At 35.6% G+C, this 25,213-nt stretch overlaps 2 protein-coding genes across 2 annotated transcripts; one reads left to right on the forward strand and one right to left on the reverse strand.

The window, feature by feature from the left end:
* Positions 1-12,722: 12,722 nt before the first annotated feature.
* On the forward strand, positions 12,723-17,705 carry LOC110911860 (probable glycerol-3-phosphate acyltransferase 3). Its single transcript, XM_022156507.2, has 2 exons — positions 12,723-13,467; positions 16,688-17,705. The coding sequence occupies exons 1-2, from the start codon at positions 12,769-12,771 to the stop codon at positions 17,564-17,566; spliced, it is 1,578 nt and encodes a 525-aa protein (XP_022012199.1). The 5' UTR covers positions 12,723-12,768; the 3' UTR covers positions 17,567-17,705.
* A 2,160-nt stretch (positions 17,706-19,865) lies between these two features.
* On the reverse strand, positions 19,866-23,499 carry LOC110911859 (protein PLANT CADMIUM RESISTANCE 10). Its single transcript, XM_022156506.2, has 5 exons — positions 23,088-23,499; positions 22,003-22,066; positions 21,769-21,933; positions 21,079-21,144; positions 19,866-20,226 (listed from the first exon to the last, which is right to left on the reverse strand). Exons 1-5 carry the CDS (start codon positions 23,321-23,323, stop codon positions 20,077-20,079), a joined length of 681 nt encoding a protein of 226 aa, XP_022012198.1. The 5' UTR covers positions 23,324-23,499; the 3' UTR covers positions 19,866-20,076.
* Between the last annotated feature and the right edge of the window lie 1,714 nt (positions 23,500-25,213).

Consider the following 25,213-nt stretch of genomic DNA (forward strand, 5'->3'; position numbering starts at 1 on the left):
GGTTCCTCCTGTTCCTCTGAGGTTCGGCACTCCTTGTGCTGGAAGGAGCTCGCATGTGTGAAGGTCCGGCCTCGTGATCATTGTGGGTGGTGATCGGCCCCATGCCTCTTCCTCCTTTTCTGATTGCTGGTGGCATATTTCCTGCTTTAACATTTTAAATAAATGACAAACAATATAGGACAAACCAACGCAACAATTCGGGATCGTCCTATGTTCTTGTCTAGACTCGATCATGTGCAATTGTGTCATTGAGATTAAACACAGAAGACTAGTGTTTAATTCACTCAACGTTGGCTCTGATACCAACCTGTCACACCCCGATTTCCACACGTTTCACCGGTGGGTCCGGTGGGGGATTACCGTGACGTAGTTGGCAACAATACAGTCAAACAACACAATATTTAAATGCACAGCGGAAGCAAAAGATAGATATATTTCAACTGAATATAATTGTAATATCGTGTATCATAAGTAGCTGAAATAATCCACAGGGGGATCAAATAAAATAGGAAATAATGTTCAACAGTTTGACGTCCAAGCTTGCGAGACTTATTGTGGACGCTAGGATGAAGCCAGCCTATTGCGCTTAGTACCTGCACTTAACCTTTTTGGGAAAATATTTCAGTTTACACTGGTAAATACATTCAACCGACACTTTTGAAAAAGGTTTAATAAAATTGATTTGAATGCACGTGGCACAAACTTTTATAACTTGGGATAATTATTTTTAATATAATACTTGTAAACGAATTACATGTTTCTTTGCGTTCAGTAGCCCGTTCCGTAGACCGGGTTAAAGACTAATAGACACACCACAGGTATAATACCCACAAGGTTAATCCTTAAGTGAGATACCATTTTTCATATGCAGCTGTCAGGTGTACGCCTACACCCCGTGCTTAGGTCGTGGCCATCTCGTAAGATGATGCCAGGGATATCCGGGACATGGTCATTAACCCCCAAAGGCTTTAAGCAAACAAATCAAATTTTTAACGGGTCATCTTGATAATACTTAACCACTAATCGATTAAGATCAAATGCCCGACCAAGCGGTATTTTATATACCGTACCCCAAGCCCGTATAGGGAAATAAGCTAAAAGTATTTACCTTTGCAAGTATAATTCACAAACAGCTAATGCAAGTAGCTTTTACCGGGTCTCCTATTCTGGAACAAAGGTTTATAATAACCTATTAGAATCCTAACGGGTCTTTGTTTAAGCTTAAACTTAGACCGGTTAGTATTAACGAAAGATACGGTTCGAACGCACGATTAAGCGAAGACCGGAATAAAATGTGATTTAGACCCGACAAGTTTGAAGGATTGTTTAATATGGGTAATCCAACCACATTCTGGATTTTGAGATAAAAACGACAAGGTTTGACCCGTTTCAGCTAATTTATATAAACTAGTTACATAAACCGAACCGAACGTGTAAATGGCGTAACGGGTAACCGTAAGAGTCCTACACAGGTTTCCTAAGTTAATATGCTCTAAAGAGGTTGTGATATCAGTAGGATACCTTCCATTATGCCCATAACGAGTTTAATCCCAATATACGCCCCGTAGGGGTATTTTGGTCATTTTAAAGATTATAAAAGAGATTTCCGGGTTATACAGGAAATCTGAGTTTTCTGACCAGGTTATAAAGTTCAAAATACTTTATTTATTATATGGAATCAGTAGCGATTGGATTCGGGTCAAAATACCATGTAGAACTCATTTTATGTCCGAAAAGGGTATATTCGGTATTCACCGAATCAAGGTCATAACCGTAGGTTATGAGCAGGTTAAAAATAATTAAAAATCTTTAAAAATCCCAAAATATTATTTTACATCAGTGTGTAAAAGGTTTGGTGTCAAATTTTGGGTTTAGATAGGCTTTATGCTAATTGCGCCGTTTAATTACAAAAGTTTTCTTAATTGCGCTATTTAGCATAACTCCTATTTTAGACCTCGGATTGACATGAAATTTTAGGTACATGCTTAGAATTCAGTAACTAAGGTTATTGTCCTTTCACATATCCAAAATTCTCGTTTTAAGGTCAAAAGGGCATTATGGTCAACTTTAAGCATATAACGGAAAATGTGCAAACGACTCGGACAAACAACGAACCAGCCACAGAGGGTTATACCATCATGTAACCTGGTCCTAAGAGAGTCCTAAGACATATCTAAGTCATACCAAATCGGGTCAGAACTGAAGTCAAAGCAAAACTCAAAGTTTTGCGACTTTCGGTTCCGAACCGGGTCAAAACAGTAAATGGTCGGATCAAACAAGCTTAGACCAGTTATAATACTTATTATCAAGTTATATGAGCGATAAAACAGGTTACATGCCATCTACGTTGTTAATTATGCATTAAATCGAAAATTAGCATTCTGTTGACTTTTTCTAAGCAACTTTGACCCGACATTTGGACTAGTTAGAGTGGGAATCAGAGGGTGCCCTTTTAAGGGTTTAATGCCCACATAATTACCAACATATAACTATCTTTGATTCGACTAATCACTGGACCATTTGTGATTAATCGTTAAGTCAATCGTTAATTACAACGGATTGACTTTTAAGCTAAAACTAAGCAAAAACTTAACTAAGAAGGGTTAAGCACACTTACTGAAGTCCTATGCACGACCAGAGATGAGTAGTGAAGACACTTGAGCTCCAGAAATGATCAGAAGTGTTGAATGAAGGTGTGGTTACAATGGTTGCATCTCATGGCCTTTTATAGTAACTTAGACACCTTAGATCATTGCCACACAAGTCTATAATGGATCCCAGATCATCAACACTTGTCCCTAGAGCCTAGGGGTCGTTTAGGGGGCACCCATGCTGCTTAATAATGGCTCTAAGTCGGTTAAAACACCAAACAGTGCTTCTGTCCGCATTTTCTGTATCTGGCCATCTCACGCGGCCCGCGTCAAAGTTCCTTCAACCTTTACGCGGCCCGCCTGAATCTCTCTGACAGAACCAAATCTTTCTACTGTCCACGCGGCCCGCATAAGCTCAATGTAACTCTTACGCGGCCCGCCTGAGACCTGCTGTAAGATTTTTCAAATCTTTTTACATTATTGCAGCTGGCTCTTGGCATTTCGAAGGGCTAACTTTGCACTTTGGGCCTTTCTTATTTACGTATAAGGGCCTCGTGACTTTTACCCAACTTATAAATCCTCGATTAGTTTGTTACTACCTGCAAAGTCATAACTTCCAATGTTGACGCTTTTAACCCCTCACGTACGAATTCAATCATAACTTTCTCATTTTATAACGGAACCTGATGGAATTTATATCGTGCATTCTAGTGAGCATATTTTACCGTTACAAAGCCTCAGGTTTGTTAAAGGGTCACTCAGAGGTACAACTTAAACATGTTGACATATTTAACCCCTGTAGCTTGTGATCTCTCACTTTCTTCCACATTTCGTTCCGTATGATACATGATTCATTCGTTTGAAGGTAGGAGCATCATGTAGGGTTAGTGAAAAGTATATTTATCCCTTGTTGACATTTTGAACCATTGAATTCACATACTTTCTATGTTTGTCAACTTTAGTCCCTCTGTAGTATTTATTACCACGTGCAAACTTATGACACGTGTCATTACTTTTTAGGACGCAAATTTTCGAGGTGTTACATCGAGTGAATTCCATCAATTCTTAGACTTTCCAAACGATTACAATTTTCGCTATAACAACATTAAGCATATCTAACCAACTATTTATTTTGACCCGTTTGGTTTGTCGAGTGAATTCCATCACTTCTTAGACTTACCAAACGATTACAGTTTTCGCTATAACAACATTAAGCATATCTATGAGTTGGCTTGTCTACATAAATGTAAAGAGACGACAAGTCGCGTGCCTTTTAAAGCATATCCTTCAAGAGCACGTCTACTCCGACTTGACCGCTTGAAGATTCAACCACCGAGCCTTATGATCCCTTTACTGAGGTGATCACTAATTTGTGCTTGGATTTTGATTTGGGCTTGATTTGCCCTTTCAATTTGATGAATTTCTGAAGTTTAGGGTTTGAGCATGAGAGCCTTTCTTGGCTCTGGTTGAATTCGCAGGAAACACACACGTATGTGTGTGTTTTATGTTTTAATATTTGATTTAATTAAAACTCTAATTCATTTGTCCATGTTTAGCCCCTCAACTTTATTCAAGTTTTTATAAGGGTATTTTAACCATGTTTGTTCTATTATTTCAAGTCTTTTAACTAACTAGGTTATTTATTCCTATTTTATCTTGACCATAACCGATTTTTAATTTATAATATAAAATTGATATTTTTGGGGTGTTACAATTTGAATGTTAAATTTTATATGTGAAAGCTTGATTGATGTAAATTTGGGCTAAATGATAAGTTAGGGACTTGTTATATAATCATGTAAAATTTTGCCCTTAAAGTGTTTGTATAAATGCCTCAAAGAAGGCTTGAAACTGAAATTTAAAGTTAAAACGCATAATCATGATGTTTAGGCAAATTATGCGACATATGATTGAAAAGGGAGTTCTAAACGTATCATGATTGAATTCTATAGGAAAAGATACTGGAGCGTCAAGTGGACAAGCCGGTGGCGACTTGCGTTTGAAGGGCGTGCATTGAAGGTATGTAACTTAACTCGTTACTTAAATGAATTGTTGTTAAATTATATGTAATCGAATTGTAGTATAAAAGTTGTGTTAATTATAGCGATCGCGATCACTACTTAAATACATAGGATTAGAGTTAGCAGGAAACCGCTTGGTAGTCATCAAATTGGAGGATTCCATAAGATGAGCCAAAGGGTTGGATAATGGAAAATTAACTAGTAATGAGTTGATTTAATAAGTAACATGGACGGTAACAATCACCAAGGAATGAAACCATAAGTTTGGAAGTGAAGTGCCGTTGATAATAAACCCCGGAAGTTTGGGTAAAAAGCGCCTTATGTTACTATTAAAGAAGTAGCAAAATAAGGGTAATTAGAATGTGTCGAATAATTACATAAGTGATCTTCAGTCGTTCGTTCCGTAAAGTAAATTTTCGGACCGGCAATCATTGTAGGTACGTTCGTAATGAATTTACAGACGTATAGGAAAAAGAATCACCTAAAACGGACTTACGAGTCAAAAGTTATGGTCATTTGAAGTTAAAAATCTGAATTTCCAGAGCTGGCAGCAAGTGCAGGTCACAAACCTGCACCTGCTGGAAAACCGTCTCCCCCGCGCCACGCGACAGGATCACTTAGATCCGGCGCGACACGCGGGAGTTGTCGCGACACGCGACAAAATGCAGGTTGTCTGGCGCGACACGCGACAGGACCGAATTTGAAATTTTATTTTATTTTTCATGATTCGACGTTGGAACTTGTTTATATGTACTATATCAATGTCAAAACTAACATTTTTAGTGGTTTTGACCTTAGGTGACAATGGGGATCTTACGGATGGCGGTCAAGCATGTTTTGAAGAACCGAACACAACTTTTGAAGCTTCCGCGATATCTAAACTTTGTTAGACAATGTTTTTGTAATGTAAACAATTTGCTAATCATGTCATGATCGTTTAAACTAGTCGGTGGTTGTCTAGTTATGAATACTTAGAATTTGTGTTGGTAACTCATGTTTTAAATTTAAACCTCTTTTATATAAAATCATATGAATTTTTTTAGTTCATGTAGTAATTAGACGGGTGTTACAAGTTGGTAATCAGAGCTTAAGGTTGTCAACAAAGTGTTCGGTTCAAGCTTGATCGATCGTCCGGTAAGAATTAACTTATTATTTTAGTAGATTATATCTTTTGTACGAAATGAGATGTGAATTGATATGCATGGGCAAAGTGTGTTAACTCAATCAAAACCCAGAAAGTGCACCAAAAGTGAACGGTTAAAGCAGGTTAGGAACTTGGCTAAACCGAAGCAAATAAAGCTATGTTATAAATGAAATGTTTAACGTTTAATGTAAACATTTCAGTTTCAAGATGTCGGAAAGAAATGATGACGATCCGGTGCAGACATGCGCCGGATAAATGAAAGAGATAATTGCTGAAGAAGTGGGGAAGGCAATTGAAGGTAGTCTATCCGGTTTTATTGACAAAATTCAAAACACGGTGTTGTCACTGGTTGAGGAACGAGTCAAAAGGTTGGAAGATAGTGTCAACCTTATGAAAGAGAATTCAGGGGAACGTAAAGGATGTTTGTACAAAGAATTTATGGCGTGTAAACCGCCAATCTACAACGGGGAGGTTGACCCGATAATTTGCCAAAGATGGTTGAGCGACGTTGAAGGGGTATTTGAAAGAACCCATTGTGACGAAAGTGACTTTGTTGCTTATGGAACGGGTCAGTTGAGAGGTCAAGCCAAAGATTGGTAGGACAATAAAAAGAATGAAATAGGGCCGAAACGGCGAGGGCCATGACATGGGAGGAGTTTAAGACGCCGTTTCTTAAACATCATAGTTCCAAGGCGGTCATTAATAGAATCAAGGAGGAGTTCATGCAACTTAGGCACAAGGGCGAGACCATAGACAGGATTACGGCGACGTTTATGGATAAGATGAAGTTTTGCAATGAATTGGTGACGAATGAAGAACAGAAGATATACTACTACTACAACATGTTGAGCGCTGAGTATAGGGAGTTTATGACTCCTTCAAAATACAGACCCTTACCGAGATCATAAACGTTGCTCGAGAACGGGAAATCGAGTTGAAGAAACAAGTTGAAAGGAGTGAGCGAAGGGCACAGGATGTGAATCCAAGCCCTAAAAAGAAAGCTCGAACTGGGGAATCGGGAAAGAAGGTTGATGCTAAAGGTGGGTCACCAAGTTGTAAAGTGTGTGGTAAAGGGAACAAGGGAGAATGTCGCTTCAAAGATAAGCCGTGTCCCATATGTGGGAAGACGGGACACAACGCATCGTTATGTCCGGGAAAGGTTTCCGTTTGCTATAAATGTTATCAGCCCGGCCACAAAAAGTTTGAATGCCCAGACTTAGTTGGAAGGAGAGACGTTAAAGAATCTCCAGCAGAAGCTCCTAAGGCGAAGGCTAGGTCCTTCCAACTTACCGCGGCTGAAGCAAAGACAGAACCCGATGTGGTCTCAGGTATATTCACAATTAACTCAATTCCTGCACGTGTATTGTTTGATATGGGTGCGAATAAATCCTTCATTTCACATGGATTTATTCGACATCTTTCATTTGTATTGACGAAATTATCTATGCCCTTAGAAGTTGAAATAGTGGACAACAAAAGTTTTATAGTTTGTGATATTTGTAGAAGTTGCAAATTAAGCATCGATGATGAAGAATACCTGATAGACCTAATCTAGATGTCAATGGGGGAATTTCAAGTAGTCGTTGGGATGGACTGGCTATCTCAGCACCACGCAAAGGTCGTGTGTTTTCGTAAGGAGATAAAGCTAACATCTCCGAGCGGGAGACACGTCACTATCTATGGCGAAAAAAGAGGTAACCCCATAATATGCTCGATGTTGAAGGCTCACAAGCTCATGAGGCAAGGGTGTAAGGCATTTATGATATACGCAAATGAGCCCGAGAAAGAATCACTAAAAATTGAAGATGTACCAGTAGTACGGGACTATGAAGATGTGTTTCCGGAAGATTTACCGTGGATACCGCCCGAACGAGAAGTAGAGTTCGGGATCGAATTGATTCCGGGCGCAAAACCCGTAGCTAAAGCACCGTACCGACTCGCGCCGTCGGAATTACAAGAGTTGATGTACCAGGTTCAAAACCTGCTCGACAAAGGATTCATAAGGCCGAGTATGTCTCCTTGGGGCGCACCGGTACTGTTCGTGAAAAAGAAAGACGGAAGCATGCGCATGTGTATCGATTATCGGGAGTTAAACAAACTCACTGTAAAGAACCGATACCCGCTTCCGAGGATAGATGATCTATTCGACCAATTACCAGGTGCGAACTGGTTTTCAAAGATTGACCTTAGATCGGGGTATCACCAACTAAAGGTCAAGGAGGAAGATGTGCCGAAGACGGCTTTCCACACGCGATACAAACATTACGAGTTCCTCGTGATGTCATTTGGGCTGACAAATGCACCCGCGGCTTTCATGGACCTCATGAACCGGGTTTGCAAGTCAATGCTGGATAAATCAGTCATCGTGTTCATCGATGATATTTTGGTGTATTCGAAAAGTGAAGCTGAGCATGCACACCACTTACAAGAGGTGTTAGAGACAATTAGACAAGAAAGGTTGTATGCGAAATTCTCTAAGTGTGCCTTTTGGTTATGAGAGGTGCAATTCCTCAGCCACATCATAAGTGCCGATGGAGTATTGTTAGATCCATCAAAGATCAAGGCCGTGTCGAAATGGAATCCCCCGAAGAACCCTTCGGAAATTAGAAGCTTCTTAGGGCTTGCGGGGTACTATAGGAGATTCATTCAAGATTTCTCCAAGATTGCGTCGCCACTAACAAAGTTAACCCGGAAGGAGGAGAAGTTCATTTGGGGTGTTGAACAAGAAAGGGCGTTTCAGACGCTAAAAGAGAAGTTAAATCAAGCTCTGGTATTAACGTTGCCAGACGGAGTCGAGGACTTGGTGGTTTATTCGGATGCCTCATTATCGGGGTTGGGATGTGTTCTGATGCAACGGGGCAAAGTTATAGCTTATGCCTCGAGACAATTGAAGATACATGAAAAGAAATATCCCACGCATGATCTTGAGTTGGCTGCGGTGGTATTTGCGTTAAAAATATGGAGGCACTATTTATATGGGGTAAAGTGCACCATATTCACCGATCACAAGATCTTAAAATACTTCTTTGATCAGAAGGAGTTAAATATGCGCCAGAGATGATGGTTAGAAACGGTGAAGGATTTCGACTGCGAAATACACTACCACCCCGGAAAGTAAAATGTGGTGGTGGATGCTCTAAGCAGAAAAGCGTACTATGTCCCAATACGAGTAAGGTCGATGCAGCTTGTGGTGACCTCGGGTATACTTGAACGTATCCGGGAAGCGCAAGTAGAAGCAATGAAAGAGGAGAACTTGAAGAAGGAAAGAATAATCAGCCAGTTAAAAGATTTGTTGGATGGAAAGAACGGGTTGAAGACTCGATCTGGAAGAATATGGGTTCCAAATACTTGTGGGGTGAAGACGCTTTTACTAGATGAAGCTCATAAATCCCGATATTCTATTCATCCGGGTGCGACCAAGATGTACCACGATCTGAAACAAAATTATTGGTGGCCCGGAATGAAGAGGGATGTGGTTAAATATGTGGAGAAGTGCTTGACTTGCTTACAAGTCAAGGCGGAACACCAGAAACCATATGGAAAACTGCAACCTTTGGAGATCCCGGTTTGGAAATGGGAACATATCACTATGGACCTATTGACCAAACTACCTAAAACGATTCGGGGATTCGACGCCATATGGGTGATTGTGGATAGATTAACGAAGAGTGCACATTTTATTCCTATACGCGAAACATATACTTCGGAAAAGATGTCCGAGGTATATACAAACAAAATAGTGGCGCGTCACGGAGTAACGGTATCCATTGTGTTGGATAGAGATACCCGGTTTACTTCAAATTTTTGGCGAGATTTTCAAGAACAGATGGGAACGAAACTCTTCATTAGCACCGCCTACCATCCTCAGACGGATGGGCAGAGTGAAAGAACAATACAGACCCTAGAGGATATGTTACGGGCATGTATCATCGACTTCGGTGGAAGTTGGGATGTTTATCTACCTTTGGCCGAATTTTCGTATAACAATAGTTACCATTCGAGTATCGGCATGGCACCTTACGAGATGCTATATGGTAGATAATGTAGAACCCCGGTGTGTTGGGGTGAAGTGGGACCACGTGAATTGGCACATAAAGACATAATTCAAGCCACTAATGAGAAAATTGAAGTGGTGCGAGCCCATTTGAAAGCAGCCCAAGATAGACAGAAGTCTTATGCCGACAAAAGACGAAGACCGATTGAATTTCAGATAGGCGATATGGTTATGCTAAAAGTTTCCCCATGGAAGGGCGTTATCAGATTCAGAAAAAAGGGGAAACTAAGCCCGAGGTTTATCGGGCCATTTAAAATCATTGAACGGGTTGGCAAGGTGGCTTATCGCCTCGAGCTACCGGGAGAGTTGAGTGGGATACATGGAACGTTTCATGTGTCGCAATTACGGAAATGTCTAGCAGAGGAAATAGCTTATATCCATTACGACGATATGGAGGTGGATAATAGCCTGAATTATGCGGTAAGGCCATTGGAGATTTTAGATCGAAAGGTCAAGCACTTGCAAAACAAACAAATCGATCAAGTCAAGATCAAGTGGGAGCATAGGAAAGGTTCGGACACTACGTGTGAGTCCGAAGAGGAGATGCGACGTCTCTACCTTACATTATTTGGTACGTACTTTGGTTTCGGGGACGAAACCCTTTTAAGGGGGGTGGACTTGTAACATCCCGAAAATATAAATTCTTAAATTTGCAATTAGATTGCAAATAAATTAGTAAAATAAACTAACTAGGAATGACACTAACCTAGTTAGATGATGACTTATGTGTAGTTAAGGAGTTAAAACAAAATAAAAACAAAAGTGGAGGGGCCAAAAGTGCCTAAATTGAAACTAAATTTAGTAAAACAAAAAAATTAAAAATCTCAAACACACTTGTGTGTGTGAGATCGACCAGACAAGAAGGAGGGGGCGACCAAGCTTTTCAAAACCCTAAATTCCACAAAACACCTAAATTGAAGGTTCAAATCTGATCCAAAACGAAATCCGAGCTGAGATTAGTGATCCTCATTGCAAGGGGGTTATAAGGTATATAAAATTTGATGAAAATTCTCTACTTGAAATTCTCATGAATTTGCGAAATCTGAAATTTGATGATGCATGTTTGTTATTTGGTTAAGATAGGGATGATACAGTATCTAGGAGTAAAACCTAGACAACAACATGTGAAATCAAGTCTAAATTCTGGAAATTTCATGAACACATTGAAGGCGATTCATGGGTTTTGTGAGAAATAGATAAACACTAGGGTTTTGAGCATTATTCTAGTGTAATATGGGTCATGGAAAGAGATTACTGAAATATGAATGTTAAATTTTATATGTGAAAGCTTGATTGATGTAAATTCGGGCTAAATGATAAGTTAGGGACTAGTTATATAATCATGTAAAATTTTGCCCTTAAAGTGTTTGTATAAATGCCTGAAAGAAGGCTTGAAACTGAAATTTAAAGTTAAAACGCATAATTGTGATGTTTAGGCAAATTATGCGACATATGATTGAAAAGGGAGTTCTAAACGTATCATGATTGAACTCTATAGGAAAAGATACCGAAGCGTCAAGTGGACAAGCCGGTGGCGACTTGCGTTTGAAGGGCGTGCATTGAAGGTATGTAACTTAACTCGTTACATTAAATGAATTGTTGTTAAATTATATGTAATCGAATTGTAGTATAAAAGTTGTGTTAATTATAGCGATCGCGATCACTACTTAAATACATAGGATTAGAGTTAGCAAGAAACCGCTTGGTAGTCATCAAATTGGAGGATTCCATAGGATGAGCCAACGGGTCGGATAATGGTAAATTAACTAGTAATGAGTTGATTTAATAAGTAACATGGACGGTAACAATCACCAAGGCATGAAACCATAAGTTTTGAAGTGAAGTGCCGTTGATAATAAACCCCGGAAGTTTGGGTAAAAAGTGCCTTATGTTAGTTACTATTAAAGAAGTAGCAAAATAAGGGTAATTAGAATGGGTCGAATAATTACATAAGTGATCTTTAGTTGTTCGTTCCGTAAACTAAATTTTCGGACCGGCAATCATTGTAGGTACGTTCGTAATGAATTTACAGACGTATAGGAAAAAGAATCACCTAAAACGGACTTACGAGTCAAAAGTTATGGTCATTTGAAGTTAAAAATCTGAATTTCCAGAGCTCGCAGCAAGTGTAGGTCACAAACCTGCACCTGCTGGAAAACCGTCTCCCCCGTGCCACGCGACAGGATCACTTAGATCCGGCGCGACACGCGGGAGCTGTCGCGACACACGACAAAATGCAGGCTGTTTGGCGCGACACGCGACAGGACCGAATTTGAAATTTTATTTTATTTTTCATGATTCGATGTTGGAACTTATTCATATGTACTATATCAATGTCAAAACTAACATTTTTAGTGGTTTTGACCTTAGGTGACAATGGGGATCTTACGGATGGCGGTCAAGCAAGTTTTGAAGAACCGAACACAACTTTTGAAGCTTCCGCGATATCTAAACTTTATTAGACAATGTTTTTGTAATGTAAACAATTTGCTAATCATGTCATGATCGTTTAAACTAGTTGGTGGTTGTCTAGTTATGAATACTTAGAACTTGTGTTGGTAACTCATGTTTTAAATTTAAACATCTTTTATATAAAATCATATGAATTTCTATTAAATTCATGTAGTAATTAGACGGGTGTTACACTCAGAGACCAAAATGGCAGTTTACTCTAATCGGTAACTATATATAACAATAATTCATGATTATTATATATTAGTTTTATTAATTTATTAATATACCATCATTAAATTATGTAGTTATCGATTTGACATTTGACCAGCCACATTAAGTGTAGTTTTGTAGGGTGTCAAGGGGATGCATCCAAATGATTTTCCTCAAGTACAAGCTTTTATGCATGTGTATATACTTCCCACAGCGTTGTGTTACTCATATAAATATATGTATTATGTAATGAATAATGATACATCATACATGCGCAAACAATAACCAACAAAAATGGATAGAAAGATGTTACAACATCTCTTCTTTTTGTACAAATTTTTGTTCAAATTACTATGTTACCCTCAGGGACATAACTTGAAGAGCAAGAGCTTGAAATATATGAGATATGAATCCATGGCAGATAAGCACACACCAGAAGAGTTGCTAAATACTACTCTTGTGTTTGAAGTTGAAGGAGGGTTATTAAGGTCAAATTCGCTCTTTCCTTACTTCATGCTAGTGGCTTTTGAAGGTGGTGGTTTGTTAAGAGGTTTAGTGTTGTTCCTATTTTACCCTTTGGTTTGTTTGGTTAGCAAAGAAAGGGGGTTGAAGATTATGGTTTTTATATGTTTCTTTGGTATTAAAAAAGATAACTTCAGGATTGGAAGGACTATTTTGCCTAAGTTCTTTATGGAGGATTTAGGGTTTGAAGGATTTGAGGTGGTGAGGAGATGTGGGAGAAAGGTGGGGGTGAGTGAGTTGCCTAGGGTTATGGTTGAAGGGTTTTTGAAGGATTATTTGGATGTTGATTGTGTTTTTGGGAAAGATTTGAAGGTGGTTTGTGGGTATTTTGTAGGGATGATGGAGGATGAGACAACAAGAACAAGTTTCTTGATGAAAGATGTGTTTGGAGACATGAAAAGTGACTGTCATCTCATTGGTTTTGGGACCTCGAACAAGATTCTTGATCACCAACTTTTCTCTCTTTGCAAGGTCCGTAATCTCTCTCTCTATATATACACATATGCATAAAAACATGCATATGCATACATGTTTTTCGTTCAATCATTTAAACACCTTAAGAGCGGGAGGTCTTAGCTTCAAGTCCCAAAGACGAGAGGAATAAAAAGAAATTTGTTGTTTAAAAAAAAAGTAGATGTATGTACAAACCCTAAAATTATTAATGTATTTGTTTCTCTTATGTTGCTTCATTTAATATGTCATTCAAAACAACAATTTACTTTAATTTACTTTTTACAAATCTAAGATAACTTTAATTACAATAAAAGTCTAAGTTTAAGCGCATTTACAAAAACAAAATCTAAATCATAAAAAACGTACTAAGTTAGCTACAGCACCAAAGAGTTTTTTTTTTTCTAAAATGATGTTGGTGGAAAAGTTATTTACCAAAATAGGTAATTTAAAAAATAATTACCAAAATTGGTGTTTTTCTATATTTCTTTATTTTTAACTAATCTGTTATAATTCTTCTATTTTTATTTAATTAATCTATCACATTTATATTCTTTTCTTACATCTAACTCATTATATAGATTTTTTAACTAACTTATTAATTATTATATATTTTTTCCTTTTTTATAATGAAACCCATATTAAAACAAACTGAGATCGTTGAATTCATTTTATTTTCATTTACTATTGTCCGTGTAGTTGATTAGTAATTCAAATGAAAACCCATAATATACTGTTTCCTAAAGTTACATAAATTTTATTAACAATCAGTGGGCAAAATATTTACGTAGATTGATTGGTTCGTAATTTTATTGGCCAACTCAATACTTATTATTATTTTTTATTATCAACTTGTTTTTTAACAGTCACGAACAACATTTATTTCATTCAGTTAATGTAAACATGAACACATGTCTCGTTTACAAAAAAGAAAACGATGTTTGTGTTCGATTGTTTGTTTGATTAAAGTTAAATAAATGAACTTGAACGTGCTACTTTAGTAATCGTTTACATCTCTAAAATTTGAATGATTTAGCTTACATAAATGTAAAAGGAAATAAAAGAAAAAGGCGTTAAGAAAAAAGAATTATATTTTGGTAGGTTAAAAAGTAAATACAATATAAAGAGTAATTGTTTGGAGAAAATAAATTAAAAACATATTAGGTTAATTGAAAAAAAAAGAAAAAAAAATATAATAGATTAATTAATAATAAAGAAATAAGAAATAACACTCATTTTAATAATTTTTATTAAATCACCCATTTTAGAAAATATTTTTTCCACCCTCATCAATTTGAAAAAAAAAAAAGTCATTGCAAAACATCTATTTTGGTAATTATTTTTCAAATCACCCATTTTGGTAAATAATTTTTTCATCAACACTCTTTTAAGAAAGAACTCGTATTTTTAGAAAACACCAAAAACAAACACATAATTTTTAAAAGCACCAAAAACTTCCGCATTTAGAAGACCTACAAACACCAAAAAAAAAACTTTGTAATAACATACCACCTTTTACATCTATTTTTAATTATAAAACCTTCTAATTTAATAATATATATACATATATATATATATAATTATTTTTTTGGTTAGAGGGAAAATATAAAATTAATTCTTTTTTTTTTTGAAAACATTAGATGCAAGGCCAGGTCTGTTGTATAAAATTATAGTGAAAGTTAAAATAGTTATAAAATAATAGTAATATTTAGAAAGTTAATAATATTATCTTTAAACTTTATAATATATAAAATATATAGAGTTTAATATATATATATATATAGGGAGGGGCTCATGCGAGAACCACCCTTATTGTGAGAACCTTGAGAACCAATGTGAACACAACCTAAAATAGCTAAAAAAACCTAAAAAAAAACATAAAAAAACCTAACCCCCACCCCCCCCTCCCCAAAAAACCTAAACCCCCTCACCCCCCCCCTCCAAAAAAAAAAAAAACCTAACCCCCCCCCTCAAAGCTAAATGCTAAAAACTAAAACCCCAAAAAAAAACCTTAAAAAAACCTAAACCCCCCCCCCCAAAAAAAAAAAAAAAAAAAAACCTAACCCCCCCCCCCCAAGCTAAATTGCTAAAAACTAAACCCCCAAAAAATCTAAAAAAAACTATTTTTTTTTAATATTTTTTATGCTCAAATCGCTACTTTTAGTGGCAAAAAAAATTAAAAAAAAATTTGGCTTCGAAAAGTAGCGATTTTTATATAAAAAATATTAAAAAAAAATTGTGTGATTTTTAGCTATTTTTAGGCATTTTTGGTGTGTTCACATTGGTTCTCGCGGTTCTCACAATAAAAGGTGGTTCTCGCATGATCTTCTCCCTATATATATATATATATATATATATATTAATAGTAACCCCCTGCTCCCCGATCCCACCACTTGCTCCTTCTTAGAGCTTCCACAACGGTAGGTCCGTTGTGGAGTCCGCTCAAACAAACAAATTGCCCCAACAAGCCTTCTTGTTGGAGGAGGTGGTCTGCTCCACCGGACCGGTATGGTTTGGAAGAGTGGGGACCATCCACTCACAATTTTTTTATGTAAAAAGTAAGGTGTGATGTTGGAGGTTTGGAATTATTTATTGTTGGAGGAAAAAGTAGGGTTTGAAGTGGTGGAGGTTTGGAATGATGTGACATGCTAACTAGACGATTTGTTCAATGGACCAGCTTTAACCGTTGTAGATACCAGCTCCAAAAACTTTTCCACCTAATCATAAAGAATATCAAAATCGATCACATCATCTCTAAAAGCATCTAAATCATGCTTATTGGGGATGTTCCAAGTGTTTGTATATTCTAGGATTTCTCATATTTGTTGTTTCATTCATGATATGTTTGATACTTAAAATTTGATATTTGATGGCAACAATTACTCAATATACGTGGAAATTTGTGTTCCAAAAGCTCTTGAAAGGTCAACCCCTTCTATGACACCATCATGGTGTCAATAATCCCAACAATTTTGAGCTTAAATAAAAAAAGTTGTCAAATTTCTACAAACCTCTTAAATTACTATTCTAATCAAAACTTTATAAAACCTTATAACTAGTTTCTTTTTTATAATCCCAACACTTTTTTACTTATCCCATTGGTTGACAGGGGTATTGACGGGGTTTCATGAATTTTTGATAACAAGTTCTCATGGTTATTAAAAAGAAAAAATCTTTTCCATCTTATTTTTTTAAAACCTTTATAAAACTTAATACTTTTCATAAACTCTTTTCTTTCCAGGAGATTTACCTAGCAAGCAAAGCCGATAAGAGAAGATGGAGAGCCCTTCCTAGAGACAAATACCCGAAACCATTGATTTTTCACGACGGTAGGATCGCTTTCATGCCAACTTATCTTGATACATTAGCAATGATCGTATGGGTTCCATTCGGATTAGGGGTTGGCATTTTGAGGATCATAATCACAATGTCATTTCCATACACCATAGCGATCCCAATTTTGTGCTTTACCGGCATGAGTGGTAGACGATACACTCGTTCCTTTGCCAAAAACAAATTGAGGGCATCATCTACAAATCAAAACAAGAGCAAGGGCACGTTATACGTGTGTAATCATAGAACATTACTTGATCCCATTTACATTTCTATGGCGATAATGAAACCTGTAACGGCTCTCACGTATAGTGTGAGCCCATTATCAGAGCTCTTATCGCCTATAAAGACGTTCCATTTGAGTAGGAACAAAGAAAAAGACTATAAGATTATGGAAACGTTACTTAACCAAAATCATGATGTTGTGCTTTGCCCTGAAGGGACCACGTGTAGGGAGCCTTATGTACTTCGGTTTAGCCCTTTGTTTGCGGAGATTAGCAACGACTTTATCCCCGTCGCTCTAGATGCTAAAGTAAGCATGTTTTATGGGACAACTGCAAGCGGTTTCAAGTTTTTGGACCCATTGTTCTTTGTCTTGAATCCAACCGCGATTTACCACATTAAGATTCTTGAAAATTTGCTAGATGCAAATATAGTTGAGCAATCAAGGATTGAGATTGCAAATCGAGTTCAAAAACAGATTGCTGAAGCATTAGGGTTTCAGTGTACAAATCTAACACGAAGAGATAAGTACATGGTCTTGGCTGGGAATGAAGGTGTTGTCTAGAAGATATCATATTTTGAAACAAATGATTGTTATTGCAAAATAAACAAGTTACAAGCCTTTTTTATATATAAATTGTATACTTAATGTAAAAATATGTTTGATATCAAATTTATGGATTTATTAACGATATGTATGTATACATGTTTTCTTCAGTGATGTTTTACCATAAAATGTATATACTTTGGATCAATACTCCTCTCAAGATTTTTGTCTCACTTGTAATGTGTTGCGTTATTTTATAACTTTAAACACAGATAGACGTCTTATCTATACTATATAATAAAATAAACCTGTTTTGGGACACTTGTTATTCTTTCATTTAATTGATTAAAATTATTAATAATACTAATAATAATATTTTATCTAATTTAATACAAATAATAATAATAATAATAATAATAATATTTAATCTAATCTAATACAAATTCTTATTATTAATTCGATAACCTATTGTTAAACTAAAACTTCAATAAAATCTTAAATCCTAGCTAAACAAGTTTCGAAATTCATAATAATATTAATATGTTAGACTAAATATATTATTGATATATATATAAAATATATTATTGATATATATAACTAAAATTATTATCAATAATATTAATAATAAGTTTAGAATCAAATACAAAGATTCAAAAAATAAGAAGTCATACAAAGGGTATCAAATAGACTCCGATTGACCTCATTTAACCGACATCAGAGCCGTCTTATCGAACTCTACGACATTAATTAATATGTACGAGTTGATGGGTTACATTTATATTAACTCATTTAAGTCAATATGGTATGTAAATGTCTCTGTCTTTATTTTGCATTTACAGGAAATATCTATACTATATAGTTTAAATTGTTCAACCCGTGTAACACACGGGGAACTAACCTAGTTGATATATAAAATATAATTAATAATTAATAATTTATAGGTTTACATAAAGAGTTCGCAAGGAAGTAAAATTTGTTTAAAATGCCTAACTTATAATAAAAGACACCAAAATAATGACATATGTCATTCTCTCCTTCAACCTCATAAATTTTATTTATAAATATTTGTTTAATAAATTTATTTATTAATAATATTAATTAATAACCAATATATAGATATCACTTATTTTTATCCTTATCTTTATCTAAAATTAATAAATAACTTTAATTTTGCAATTTAGACCCTTTGTTTTTTTTACTTTTAACCCAAAGTTTTTCATCTTTTACAATTTAATCTCAACTTTTTTTTTATTTTCAATTTTGGTCCACCATACTTTTCATCTTTCCCATGTTTTTCGTTTTGTTCTAAATTTTGTGAGTTAATGCACAACAACATGCGTGTGAGGTTCAACATTTTTTTCGTATATTTTTTCCCGTTTGACTGGTCCGTTGCGTCACATCTATTTTTCTGCATTTGACAAGTCCGTCCAACACGCGGGTCCTGGATGGACTTAGTTATTTTTTCTATGTTTTACGTTTTGGTTTAATTTATCAGCAACAAGTGTGCGTGATTCAAAGGTTTTACGTCTGCTTTTCGCTCGGGCATTATTTTTGTTCCCGTTTTTATTTATTTTGTTTTTATGAGCTTTTCCGGTGTTGGTGGTTGCTGACAATGGTATAATATTGCTACTACTTAACACAGTTTTATGGCAACCGCTGCAACGCATGGGCTTAATACTAGTAAAATATAATTGAGCTACAATGAATGAAAATATTGAAGTTCAAAATAGTGACCATGTTAAATATATGGTTTTTCTTTGAACGACCTCAACTGGACAAATTCTTTCCCGCCACAATAGTTTGGGTGATCTCTATGCTTTTAGTGCTCCTCAACAAGTCCACTCAGCTTTTATCTTTGTAAAAAAAAATGTTTACATTGTTTGAAAGTAGGGTAAAAAAAATTTGTAGATTGTATGAAAGTATGATGAAAAAAATAAACGTGAACCCTGAAATTTTAGTCTAGATTCACCACTTTTTCGGTTTGAAAATTTAATACAATGTGATATGTTTATATCTATCTATCTGACAGTGACACACCTCGTCTCTTAAAATTAAAAATAGCCTATTTATTTGTTCTTACATGTTCATGTCATAGCACATGACAATTATAGCCATCCTAATCGTGACTTGTGAGAAACCTAAACTTTTAAAAGATAATAATTTTCTCAAGTTATATATGTTTAAATTAGCAGACTTTAAACAAACTTTAGTTTTATCATGATTTGTGAAATTTATATTTATATATACACACACACAACATTTTTCTTTATGTGTGATTTTTTGGGTAAAGGTGATCGATTTGTATATAGTCACTGTATTTAGTTGCTAACATTCCCATAAACTTGCAACGCCTTTTTTCTACATCAATTACGATATTAAATTAACCCTTTTAACCTTGTAAACTATACAAACTTATTACAAATTTTTTGGCCATTTTTTGCGAAACAGTTGGCGGGAAACAGTGAAATTCCTGATCCACAACAACAATTGTTGTGCAACTTTTCAGCTTTTGACCCAAGTAGCTCGATTTAAGGTTTTGAAGGCTCGATTGAAACGGTTAGGGGTGGTATTAGCTCAAAGGCCTTGACGCCCTCAACATACGTTCCTATACACATTGTGTCGCCTCGACCATGCCATGTCCCGTCATGAACATTGTTCATTTCCAATGTCCTTGACTCCTGCTCAATATTATAACATAAAAATGAGAAAAAAAAATATTCGATTTAGCATGTTCTTTTTCTTGGTCCCGTGAAAAACCAAAGAGGTGATAATGGGCCTAGGGGTGTTAATCGTGTCGGGCTGAACCCAAACACGACCCATATATTTATTCGTGTAAAAAACATCAGCCTTAGTCCAGGGACAATTCAAATCTTGTGCCCTGAACACGGACCTGTTTGACCCGTTTATGTAAACGAGTCGAATGGGTTGGCCTGTTTAGGTAAACGGCTTGATGGGTCGACTTGTTTAATTGATAGAGTTAAACAACATGAACTTGGCTCTTTTAATTAAACCAGTGACAACCCGAAACCTAAATATTTTCATTGTCATGTCAATAATTTCCCCTAAATGGGTCCTAATAGATTATGTAAATAAAACAGGAAAAATTACAAGTTTTGTCCTTTATCTTTATACCACTTTTCAGACGGTGTCCTTTTTAACGAATGTTGACAGGCAGTGTCCTTTACTAGGTATTTTGTTGCAAGTTTAATCCTTTACACTCAACCAAGTTAAAAAAACCCTGTTAATTGTTGACAGACGGTGTCCTTTACTAGGTATTTTGTTGCAAGTTTAGTCCTTTACCTAGGTATTTTGTTGCAAGTTTAGTCCTTTACACCCAACAATTAACAGAGTTTTTTAACTGGGTTTGGTGTAAAGGACTAAACTTGCAACAAAATACCAAGTAAAGGACACCGCCTGTCAACATTCGTTAAAATGGACACCGCCTGAAAAGTGGTATAAAGATAAAGGACAAAACTTGTAATTTTTCCAATAAAACAGGGCCCACGAAACGAAACAAGAGGAAGACAAACCTGAGCCAAGGTGCAACAAGGGCACATGAGATGGGATATACAGTCATCCAAAGAACTATCACTGCCCTGAAGAAATTAAGATAACACATGTATGAATAACCTGAGTATACAATTTGACTTTTGATAACCTATGAAATGTAAAATAACAATTTCTCATAAATTTGACATAAATGTTGCGAAATTCTTTTATGAAGTCATATCAATTTTTAAGATGAAATATAGCAGACTTGACTTATCACGTCTGAAGTTGTATTCAAGTTGAAATATAGCTTGTTTGACCTATAAAGTCAAAGTGTATGTGATGTGTATCCCTTTTGACTTATAAAGTCAAAGCACAGCACACTTTTTGCAATCTTCAAACAATAAGTAGCACTAAAGACTAACCGTTAACCATGCTTAATTTGTGCCTTACCCAAACATCGTATGAATGTGTCGATGTTAGAAGATTGCAAACACTTCAGTATTGTAAAATGTAAATCATACAATTTTCACAAAAAGATTTAACACCAACATCATGTTCATATCCATCACTCCAAAAAAGTAAAACAGATCATATCAAAACTGAAGTCAAAATGTAGCCTATTTGACCTATAAAGTCAAAGGCATTTCATTATCTTAGAGCATATATATGCATGCATAAGGCCATTTCAAACACAAAGACCATACCAGAATTAAAGCAATATTATTTACCTTAATATTGAACTTCTTTCTCATCTTGGATCGGTGAATGCCCAAATACGCTCCAAGGGTGAGCGCAAAAGCAACCGCAAGATACAAGAAACAGGGCTTCTTAGTGATGGTAAATGCTACAAAGTTGCAGAGAGCAATCGTAGCTAGAATAATGTATACAGATCCCTGTTAGAAATACGACATGTGAGTAATATATGACTGTGCATATGTTTTGTAACGAAAAAAATGTTGTACCTGAAGAAAACAAGAACCAAAACCAGCGAGTCTCATGTTCTCCCCAAATCTATACCAAGGGCAACTGCAAATTCGAACATTCATAGATATAAGTCATATGATATAGTGATCAAGGGTATTGAGCTTGAAGCCTTAACACGCCGAGAGTTTTTTTTGTCATAATCTTCAAAGCAAAATCAAAGAAACTTTGTTCATCACTAACCTCTATTCTTTAACATGAGATAAAATTATACTTTGACTTTTAAGAAGTCAAAACAGGATGTTGTTCCATGATATTCAAAAAGAAATTGTTTTAAAACTAAGGGTGTCTTTGCAAACTTATAAATTCAGAATTCCCATTTTGTTCATAGTTATTTATTGCAAAAATCCTTTTTCCCAGCCACAAAAACTCAAGAAGATGAACTGATTCATATGGTCAATTTGGTCAAACCTCTAAATTACACTTTTTGCCACCATTAAAGCTACCATCAAACACAAAGATTTGAGCTTTTCTCCTAAAGGGGTTCTTGCAAAACGAAACATACAAAATCCTTCTAAAGTTTTCAGTTCTTTATTAACCTTTTTAACCGAAAAAAAAACTATATTGACTTTAAAAAGTCAAACGGGATGTTCTAATAGTGAGTACATTACTAGTATGCCATTGCTCCATACAGGGCGTATTCGATGGGCAGAAAAAGGTGATATGGGCCATATTAGTCACATCACTTATCACTATTACATCCAGTGGCGAAGCTTGAAAATTTCCACCGGGGGGTCAGAAGTCACCGTACCTAAAAATATACACCTAAAAAAATTTATATAAAACCGGGGTCGAAAACGTATATACCTAAAAAATTCTATACGAAATGTACATACATAACAGTATTGAGCGAAAAGTTCGGGGGGTCAGTTAAAAAAGGTAATACGAGCTGTATTGGTATACCGTCACATAAATCATTTCTTTGTGGGGTAAAAAAAGTTGATAGGAAAAAAAAAAGTGACACGGGTTATATCACTGAAGCGATACAAACCCGTATCACTTCTGGCATACCAGTATCATGTCAGCAGTGTACCGCTATCAACAAGCTTAAGAAAAACAGACTTACAATGATGATTGAAGAACCAAACGACGATCATCAAAACACTCGAGAACATCACCTTCCCACATCCTAAAAACACCACCACCCAATTCTCCACCATCATCATAAACCTCTTCCAACTTATTCCATTTCCCCTGGTTAGTCTTCATCGCCACCGTTGAACACAACTTATCAAAATCCAACACCGCCACCCTCTCAATCAACCTCTCTCTCTCCTCCTCCTCCACCACCACCGCCGCCATCAAGCTCTCTCCTTCAACACAAAAGTTTTGTCTATTTGGTAAGAGAGATATTGAGTGGATAATGAATTTTTTTTTAATTGATTTGGGAGTTATAGGTGATAATGAGAGGGTGATAATGATTGGGTACAGCTGGTGACACGTAAGAATGGTGGTTATCTGGGCCCAATCAATGGGAACTGGTTTTAGTAGTTGCCTTCATTTTTGCTACTTTTTTTTAGGGTTTGAGAGTTGAGAGAGACCCCTGTCAATGGCAAGGCAAGAGGGTTCTATCTTTGACCAAAAAAATGTTACCTTTTTTCTTTGACTTTTTTTTAATTACCGACAAAAATTAAGGCTTGCAAGAACATATTTTCGATCTTTACCAAAAAGTTGATGATGTTTTTGAATCTTTGTTTTGTATGAAGGTTGTTTACTAGTTTAGACTTTAGTTAAGATTTTGTTGCAAACTAAGGTTTTTAATTGTTTTATTAATTAAGGGTGGATTAATTTTAAAACCATGAAAACTCAGTTTAACAATTGATTTTTATTTATTTAAAAAAAATATGTATGATATGTTTTTATAGTTATTAATCAATTTTTTAAACAGAATACATGATTATTGTTTTAGAAAAAATGTCAAAGTTATTATTAGTGTATAAAAGTTGTAATAATATGTTATGTTCGGTATAAATAGGTCTGTTGCTAAGTTTTTTACATAAATTTGATTCCCATGATTTAAAAGAAAACCTATAAACTCTTCCTATTTTGTCAAAATAAAAGGTCATATTTATGGTTTAGTTAAATTAAATATTACGAGCTATAAGTTGGTGATATAATTTAATACTAGTATTATTCTTGTGCGAATTATTAAAAACTATTAAATCGTTAAAATGGAAAAGTAAGATTTTGTTGAAGATAAGGATAAAAAATGGCAAAAAAGCCACCCAAGTTGAGATGGAATTGGGCATCTTCGATTATAATAAGAGTTATTTTATTATTGGTAATAAAAAAAATCAAACAAACCTACCAGAAATATTCCTACTGATAATAGATCGCATTGATTAAGACGTTTTGATTGATAAATAAGTTTTCTAATTATTGTATTTGTAATGTAATGTAATTGTTGTAAACTACATTAAGAAGGCTATAAACATAGTTTTGACTTAGGGTGAACGGGGCGTAAGCGGGAAGGGAGTGGGGAGGCTCTTTGCCGCGGGGGCACGCCACCACCAACCCTTTTCACCGTAAGAGTGGAGGCAAAATGGTGGACTAGTCACCGCGTGAGAGATGAGCCATGTTTTGATTTTTTGAACGTTGGTAATGACTATAAAGCCGTTAGTTTTAATAAAAAAAAAGGTTTTTTAAATGTTTATATATAAATTCAACCTCTTTAACATTCAAACCAACCCATTCCTCAATGACAGTGTGTTAGACGAGCTTATGGATGAAGATATGCATTGGAGACTAAAGCATGATATCGTTGAGCATCTCGGAAGAACGGATTTACCCCACCTATTGCTGGACTCTGACGACGAATATTAGTAATTTTAAGTTTTTTTAATTAATGTAATGTTTTTATTTTATTTTATTTTTAATTTAATGAATGCTATTTTTCTAATTTAGTACTTTTATTTTGTTAAAATTAAGTTTCATTTATTAAATATTGAGTAAATTGTCATTTTAGTCCCTGTGGTTTGGGCCATTTTGGCAGTTTAGTCCAAATGTTTCATTTTTAACATCTGGATCCAAAAAGGTTTCATCATTGTCATTTTGGTCCAACTGACTTAACTCCATCCATATCTGTTAAAGCTGTCAGGGCATTTTTGTCATTTCATTTTGGTCCAACTGACTTAACTCCATCCATATCTAATAAAAATGCCCTTGGCAGCTTTAACAGATATGGTTGGAGTT

Source organism: Helianthus annuus, chromosome 15 (genome assembly GCF_002127325.2).
Source record: "Helianthus annuus cultivar XRQ/B chromosome 15, HanXRQr2.0-SUNRISE, whole genome shotgun sequence".
NCBI lineage: Eukaryota > Viridiplantae > Streptophyta > Magnoliopsida > Asterales > Asteraceae > Helianthus > Helianthus annuus.